Here is a 9,037-nt window from a genome sequence, read left to right on the forward strand (position 1 = left end):
GGGGCGCGGCGGCGCGTGCCGGCGGCCATGTCGGAGCTGGCTCGGGAGGAGCTGTCGGCGCTCGCCGCCATCTACTGCGAGCCGGGTGCCTGCGAGGTGCTGGCGGCCTCAGGTGATGCGCGCTCTCTGCCCACCGCCCGGGCTCGCCCGGCCTGACCGGGCCCCGGGAGGAAGCGCTCTGGGGCCGCTCGCGGCGGGGCTCAGCCCGGGGCAGCACGGGCTCAGTCGCTCGCTGCTGTCGCTTGTCGCGTGTCCCTGCCCCGCCGGGTGTCTGTGCTGGCGGCCGCGCTTGGGGCGCGGAGCCCAGCGGGCCCTGCTCGGTTACAGTCAGGGGACCTGCTCGGTGCCCTGCGGCCCAGCGCTGGGAGCGGGTTGGCTGCTCTCTAGGCAAACAAGCAAGTGAATCTTGTACGCGTTAACAAGACCAGCTGTTTGGTAATAGTGAGTAGGGTACAGCTGTTGCAGTGCGTGAGAAGCATTGGGTTATCTCTGTATTTTTCTGGGGTAAGCTGACTACCTGGGCACTGTGACGTGCCAGATGTTACTGCTGCTTCAGCGGGATGTGTACGGCTGTAGGTTTTACAGGGTACCGAGGCTGATGTGCTGTGTCTGCCGTGGGTGGAATGAGCAGGTTTGTAGCACTTGCTGCCATTAGCTGCTGGATGCTGTAGACAAGGAGTGCAGCAGATGCCTTCATCGTTTGTGCGCCAGCCATGGTGGCCCCCGATCAGAACATAGTATTAAGAGATGGCTTTTTTTTAGTCTGTGCTGTATGGTGCTGTGAAGATGCCCCTTCAACAAGGGAGAATAAATCTCAGTAGTTCCAGTGTACAAGCTCTGTCAGGCTTAAATGTCAGGTAGGATATGCGAGTGTTGGTGTCTAGATCCAGGCCATTAGTAAATTTTGCTTGGTGCCTAGCACAGATGTGACAACTCTTAGATATTTTTTGGAGAGAGAGACACATGCACATATATGCTCAGAGTATGCCTATATTGTGTACCACAGGTGCCCGGTGTCTGGGAGCTCTTGCAGAGTTCTGCCCAGCTCCCCAGCTCAGTGATGGACAGGGAGCAGCTTCCTGCAGTGAAGTCCTGGGGAATGCTGCTAAAGATGGATGTAGTAGTCAGATTTTGTCTGCACATGCATGTATTCAGCCCTAAAGAACTGAGATTGATAAGGAGACTTTTTTTTACAGTGAGGGTGACTGGAGGCTGCCAGGAGAGCTTGTGGAGTCTCCCTCACTGGAGATACTCTGAATATCTGCAGTTGTCCTGGGCAGTTGTGCTGTTGTAGTGACTGTGCTTGAGGGGAGAGGTTGGATGAAGGCATTAGTGTCTGCAGGGAGCACAATTAACCACAGCAATCTAAAACTACCAATTTTGTATCTAGATACATGACACGCCTCCTGCTCCAGTGCAGGCATGTAATTCTGCCATTTAATTTTTTTAAAATTGGTATTTAGGCTTGTATTTTTAAAATGTGATTGATGAAGTGTTTCAACTGATTTTTTTTTTAAGTGAAAATTCCAAGAATGTTATTTTGGGCATAGTTTGAAAAAGCAGTATCTAGGCTTATAAGATGTTAATTTTAAAAAACGTGAGTATACCTGAGCATTGCATATACACATCTGTTCCTCCAAATCTGTTGAAAAATGTAGGCATGTTCTTCTCTGTGCTTCATACGTGGAAAAATGATTTTGTATTTATAAGCTACTAGAATCTAAAAGGTTTAAAATCCTTCCTGGACATAAAGTGAGGTGCCACGAGTGCACAATGGGAGTAGGCTATTTTATTTATATTGTTATGTGGTCTTGGAGGGCCTCTAACCAGGCTGTGTTCGTGATATGGTAGGATCAGGTATATTTGATTGGTTTACATAGTTTTCTGCTGGAATTGAAAAGATTATTTTACAACAATGATTATTTGTATTTTTCTTACTCTTGGAGTTTACTTGTTGGAGCTGCAGAATCTCTAGTCAGTATACAATTGACTTGCTCTCCAGTCATTAGATTAGGTTTGCTTTAGCTCTTCAAACCATGTAAATTGTCATTGACCAAGGGTGCACAGACATAACTTCCAGGAAGACTGTTATGTTATGCAATCTCTAAGACATTAAGAGTAATTTGTGTGTAGATCCATGGGATCAAAAAGGTGGCCATTGGGGATTCGTGGTTTTGAGGAATGTAAGAAAATGCTTTTGCAGGTCTCTTGGTATGGTAAAAACTTTGGCTTTTTGGAATTTAACAATGAAGTATTCAGAATGTAAAATGTGTTTTTTATCAAAACCAATGTGTGGATGAATTTAAATAAACTAATTACAGTGTATCTTTTTTACCCTACATATCTATTTGCAAAGATTAGTGTTACAGATAGAAATCCATAATTTAATTGTTAATCTGTTCTCTTTTGGTCTGTTCACCAAGCTTGCTATAAAAATATATTTAGAAATTCCAAGCTTGTACATTAGTAGGTGCCATTTTCTGAATTTAAAAATAGACTGCATGTGTTGCATAAAATGCCTTTGGGTAGGAGAGGAGGGGGATATCTGTCTGGTTGACATGGAACATAAGAAAAAATCTGAAGTATGCTAGAGCTAAATATACTGATAAGCATGCAGCTATGGGGGGAAATGAGTTAAAATGTATTGAGTTTGGTCTGATTAGCACATTAAATGCCAGCAGAACAGTCATACCCAACCTTTTATTTCAGAAATAATCATCATGTTGCTGTGAAGACAACTCGGCCCTCCTAGCATGTGCAAACAAAGGAAATATTTCTTTGGAGCCAGGTTACGCAGGGCGCCGCTGGTTTGCTCTTTGTTCTGCCACTGTCTGCAGCGCTGGTGCAGAAAAGGGACGCCACAAGGTTTAAATAAACTGTAGATGCTGTAGCCCTGCAAAGGTTTTGAACTGATTCTGCTTTCTAAAAAAGTAAAGTCTGAAGCAGATGTAAATGAGCACAGCTGGGCTTTTCCTGATGGCTCAGGGTAATACACCTTGGGATGTGAGGCTGTTCTGCCTCCTTCAGATGAGTTCATCACAAGGAAATGTGTGAGATTTTTGCAGATTTAAGAATAAGATCACTGCAGCAGGAGGCCCCTGTTGGAGGGGCAGGGTTGGCCTGTCTATCCCTCTGTTCCTTCTGAATTGGTGAGATCTGTTGTGACAAGCTAGTGGAAAAATCCTAGGAGGATTATCAGAAAGGTAACGTGTTTTTCTGTCACTGTAATTAAGCTGGTGATAGAGTAGTATTTTTCAACTTACATAGGCCGTGCATTTTAAAATCTTGTGGCAACATAATTTAAAACAAGGTGATTCTCAGGCAGGATTCAATAGTGCTGGCCCCATTCAGGCAGATGCCAGGTGGCTGTGCCAGGTGGGGCTGCCCTGAGTGGGGGCAGCTGAGGGCCGTGGTGCAGCAGCACTGTCTGGTGCAATGGCTGTGTGTGCAGACAGCTCTGTGCCAGGAGGGTGCTGGGGGCCCCAGGACACGCAGGGCAGGTTTGCTGCCTGTGTCTCTGATTGTGTGTGCTGAGCCTGCTGTAATGGCAGAGGAGCTACTGCTGCTGGCAGCAGGGAAGAAACATTTGTCAGAGCAGCAGGAAACAGAAATTAGGAGTGGGGAAGCTTGAGGTCCTCCTTGGTAACTGCTGACCATGTACAAGGGTTTTCTTCCAAGGCTGGTGTTTTTCTGAGGAATACATTTGTCTTAAAAGTAGTCTGGAACCTTTGATAGGGACTTGGAGGATAGAAGACAAACTCCTGTTGGCAGGAAATTACTCTTTTGACATGTGCTGCGTGTAAATATGGGCATGGTTGGGTGTGATTTCATTGAATTCACTGGAATTGCATCTACTGCTTTCAGCACTGGATTTGACTTGGAGACTTCTTCATAGTACTGCTAGAACTTGATTATTGGGTTTGGAGGGTTTGCTGATTTATTTTGTGACTTCTCTGACCTTGAGAGTTCTTTGCATGACCCAGGAAGGAGGTTTGAAAACAAGCCCTTGGATAAGCTCTGTAAAGTACTTCTGTCTGTCCAAGTCACTTTTAGGTTCTTTCACTTTTTTAGTAGGTTTCAAATATAAAATCATACATTTTATGTGAGAGACACTGTGAGAGATTGGTTAGTGGCATCAGTAATACTAATCAAACATAATTCATCTGACTGTCATGTAAAAGAAGGTAAGGTAGAGGGGGAAGAGTGCAAGTCACTTCAAAAGACCTGCTCTGAAACTCAGCTCTCCTCTAATCTGCCTTTCAAATCTGGCTTCTCCTGCCCTCATAGAGTGAATCAACCTGACATTTTAGCAATTTTTGAAAGAAAAGGAGTGAAGTGTTTAGAATGCATCAAAGGGGTGAAGCAGAGAACATCTGAAGAAGATCATCTTTTGTCAGATTGATACCCTCTTACTTCATGGCAGAGGAGCGAAAGAAAGGTCTTTGTCCGTGCTTTTTACTTTGTCAAGTTTTGTATTGTTTTTCTGTGAAACTTCTAGTTAAGAAGGTTTTATTTCATTAAATGAAATACTGTACATAACTTTCATATTAAGCATCTTTGGTTATATGATTTATCAGGATGATGTGATCTTCAGCCTTCCCTGCTGCATACTGAGTGTATCCTTTCCACTCTGAAAATAATTCTATTCTTAAGTAGCCCTACAACAGATTTGAGCAGCTATGAAGATAGATAAACATACATTAATATGAGTACATGTATAATTAGATATGTAGTATCTAGGGTGAGGTGTCCAACAGAGATGGTTTCCTTATTGTCAGTCCAACTGTGGTAGAGGAATTGGCATAAAAGATTTAAATGTATTTCCTCTGCAAGTTGTAGGGGACAAAGAATCTGACTTATTTCTTTCCAAGTCTCTGCTTAGTGTGGAACTGCTTTTGAATGATTGTCTTAAAAAATACCTGGTGCAAGTCTGTTTGCCTTGCATTAGTATTGATGTTAGAAGTCTTACAGATTTCTGTAGGAGTAAACTTAGGGCAGTGCTGAGTCCATCCAGAAAAGTCTCTATTTTCAGTTACCCTTGCTTTTGTTACTGAGCTGTGGAAGCTGAGTTATGTGTTTGAGAGAGACAATTCTTTATTACTGGCTTGTCTAGACTTTGAAAGAGCCAAAAGGTGTGAATGCTTTTTAGAATGTGTTAATAACTTTTCTTCTACTATGTTATAGAAGTGTTTCATTTCAGGATTCCCTGCAGGTATAGCTTTAGCCATTGGTTGCAAGCCCCCACCCTGCAGAAAAAAAAAATAAAAATCACCCTCTCGTATTTTATAGGCAATGTCAATTATTTGAGTTGAATTGTTAAAGAAAATAACATGATTTAATGATCTTTATGTATTTCAACTTCAAGCAAAGTATTAATGTTGGGGTTTTTTTCTATTTTCCAGAGACGCATGGAATCTCATTTAGAATTCAAATCAGTGTGAAAGAAGTGCTGGATACAGATGTACTTTTAAAGCTGTTATTTCATTTACCAGTCAATTACCCATCAACTGTACCAGATATTTCTGTTACCTCAGACCAGCTTACAAGGGCCCAGTGTATGGATGTGAGAGAGAAATTTCTTGAAGAAGCCAAGAAGCATCTTTCTGAGCCCATGGTACATGATCTGATCCTTTGGGTACAGCAGCATCTTAAAGATGTCATTAAGCAATCAGCAACAGTTTGCAATGAAAAAACTACTTTGTCAAAAGGAACAGAAGATGGTATCTGGATGCTCCTTTTGCATTTAGATCACATGAGAGCAAAGGCAAAATATGTGAAAACTGTGGAAAAATGGGCTTCAAATCTAAGGCTGACTGGAAGACTGATGTTCATGGGCAAGATAATATTGATTCTTCTTCAGGGTGACAGGAACAGCATTAAGGTGCAGGAACAATGAATGCTGACTAGTTCTATTGATTTACCACTGAAACCTCTGTGTCTGAATATTTTGTGTGTGTTTTTCGAAGATTAACAATTTTGGAAGCAGATTGATCATTATAAGAGTAGGAAGACCCAGTGACTTTATTCTGTATTTAAGAAAAAGGTGTTCTGTTCTGTTTACAGTGATACCTGTAGACCTGTGGCCTGTATTGCTTTGCTTCCCATTAGAACTATACCCCCATATCCCTTTGTTTCCTGACCTTAATTATGCCTAGATTCAGTTTCCTGTATTTCCCAAATGCCCCAGAAAGTGGAAAAGTTTTTGGTGAGGAATTAATGACAGACGTATTTCTAACTCATTGTTAACTGTCTCTTTCCTTGACTTAAAAAACCACATGGTGCTCCTAGTGCATGCCTGGGCTTTGAAATTCTTGTTTGTATGTACAAACTCCCACTGCCTTAGGTGGGTTTTTGTGGTGATGTTGGAGGAGAATGTTTTGGCTTTTTAAACTCATGTTCTCTTCATCAGTTAGGCCTGCTTAACTTAAAACTGATGAATAGAAGCAGTCGTGCACTTTTTTTGGCATGGGCGCTTTCAAAGTTTGATTGCTGTGTTTTTAAAAAAAAAGACTACATTTTGCATTTTACTAAACTTTGGAAATACTAGGTGACATTTAATATTTTGGGATTTTTTTTGTCATTTAGGAGTACTTGATTCTTCAGAAAACTTCTAAGGTAGATGTGGACTCAAGTGGAAAGAAATGCAAAGAGAAAATGATGAGAGTACTGTGTGAGACAGAACTACAGTCCCAGTATAAAAGGTATAATTTAGTACTGTTGTGGATAGAAAAGTAACAGAATTGATAATAACATTCTGACAAATCCAGGCATATTCATGAGTTTCCCTTTTACAATGTAGGTTTCAGACCTTTGAAGTCAAAGAATATTCAGCACCGGAGGAGCTACAAAAGGAATTTGAAACTGCAGGACTTACAACTCTTTTCTCTGAGTTTGTGCCTCCTCTCTTAAAATAAAATTAAAAGAAACCACTGGACCTTTGACCAAAGCAGTGGTTGACTGCAAATGCTAATGGAAGATAAAAGGACTAATGTGGCAAAACAATCTTCAAGCTTTTCTGCAAGAAATGTTAGTAGTAGTCATCCTTCTGCAAGAAAAAGGCAATTAATACATTAAGAACTGATAATTTTTTGACATTCATGTCAAAAAACAATGTGATGTTGATTGTTATAATTGCATGGCAAGCATGAGAGACTGGGAAGAAATAATGCTAAAAAATAGTCTTCTAGTCAGACTCTGTTTTATAGTCCCTCTTTTCAGTGCTGGTTCCTCTCTCTCATGGTAGAATGTGTCAATGATGGCTTGTTAGAACACATGATTAATTTTGCTTTGGAAGACTGTGTGACGATATTTCCATAAAAACATAGCAAACGCACATTTAAATATGTGAGGACAGCACATACCTAATGTCCCTTAGGAGTTCCTGTGCTAATTTTTCATTCTCCTTTTAATTGATTACAAATACTAGATGGTTGATTTGAGGAAAAAGCTCATGTCATTTGAGGCCTGAAAAAAACTTAGAAGTGTCTTTTTGAATATTAGTTTTTATTTTAAAATTTATAAAAACACCCACATGGAGGATTTAAATTGATGAAAAGCTGAGGTAGAGCCAATTGTAATATTTTCTTTGATAGTTTACAGATGTCTTTTTGCACTTTATCTGGTTTTACTGTCTGTGCAGCTTCAGATATCTTGATTCAATTAAACTGTTGGAGCAGTATATATGCAGACTTTAGTCTTCCATCTTTCAAGGCTTCTGCCAAGTTGTTTTTGTTTGTTTATTTGGGTTTTTTGGACTGGTCACTGGCCTTGGCCAACCTGTAAATTTTTTTAATCAGTAGTTTGTGTTTTACATCTGTATAATGTTACAAATTATGCACATAATTTTATGAATTGTGCAAGTTCTGTTTACCCAGAGAGGATTGGATGCTTATTTATTATGATTATGAATGTGTGTCCTTTGGTTTCTATTTTACCTGAAACCATTCTCTAACAAGACTAGATAAATTATCCAGTAATAAAAATTTTGCTATTATGATTTTCTTTGTAGCTGGCACTGCCATTTGCCATTTCAATTTGCTTTAGCATGTAGCTAAACATGTGCTTTACTGCTCTCTAAAATACAGTCTCAGAAGCCAAATGTCTCGTGTATTCTGTAATTAAACAGATTTGATCAATTCAATATAAACTAATTTATTTCCATTGTTCTGGGGGAAGACCAGTACTATTTGTTTAGTTCCTAAAGTGGGGTTTGGCAAATCATTATGTAAGATCTGATTTCCTGTTTCATGCTCAGACCATGAGATCATACCTCTTTGTTTATATATTCTAGAAAAGTAACTAAAGCAGACTAGGAAGATTTTTATATTTTACTCTTTGAGATATCAGATGCGTAAAGGGTTCTATATTGTTTGAAAGTCTCTAAAGTTTTTCAGGAGTTTGGTGATTTTTCTAATATACAGTGTCTCAAATATATATGTTGCATGTTATTTTATGCACTGATGCAAATTTACTGAGATAGTAGCAAAGTTCTTCTTAGTGAGTATTTCATGTTTACCACATACAGTACTTCAGGCTCAGTAGAAAAGAGACTGGGTTGAACAGATTTTACAAATCTGTTCTATATTATTTTGAAATTGCTTCCTAAGGGACAGGAAATCTAATTTTCTATCATTTTAAGTGCATGTGAAGATGAATCCTCACTTTTACAAAGAAGAATAAAACAGAAGTATCTTTAAAATATTAAAATAACATGTATTTTAAATTACAGTTTCCAGAATTGAGCTGTTCTCAGGTGTTGAAAAATTATGTGTCAGTGCAGTATAAAGTTTTGAAAAGCTGCAGAGTCTCTCCTTATACTCTGACAGATTTGACAAATATCAAACTCAAGGCCTATGCATGTACAGCATAAGGAAACATAATCAGTATCTCTCTGTAAAACTAAATTGTTAAGATTTTGCCAGATGCATTGTAAATCTGCTGGTTTTAGGAATCAGGTTGAATGGCATTACCTGCTTGTGTGATCTCAAAATGCATGTGACTTCAAAAATAATTGAGCCATAAGTTGTTGTGATCATCT

General features: G+C 39.8%; 1 protein-coding gene across 1 annotated transcript; it reads left to right on the forward strand.

Annotated features, from left to right (window-relative positions):
• Positions 1 to 8,135, forward strand: RWDD3 (RWD domain containing 3). Its single transcript, XM_030953832.1, has 4 exons — positions 1 to 112; positions 5,403 to 5,881; positions 6,586 to 6,701; positions 6,800 to 8,135. The coding sequence occupies exons 1-4, from the start codon at positions 28 to 30 to the stop codon at positions 6,912 to 6,914; spliced, it is 795 nt and encodes a 264-aa protein (XP_030809692.1). The 5' UTR covers positions 1 to 27; the 3' UTR covers positions 6,915 to 8,135.
• Positions 8,136 to 9,037: the final 902 nt, after the last annotated feature.

This window comes from Camarhynchus parvulus, chromosome 8 (genome assembly GCF_901933205.1).
Source record: "Camarhynchus parvulus chromosome 8, STF_HiC, whole genome shotgun sequence".
Classification (NCBI taxonomy): Eukaryota; Metazoa; Chordata; class Aves; order Passeriformes; family Thraupidae; genus Camarhynchus; species Camarhynchus parvulus.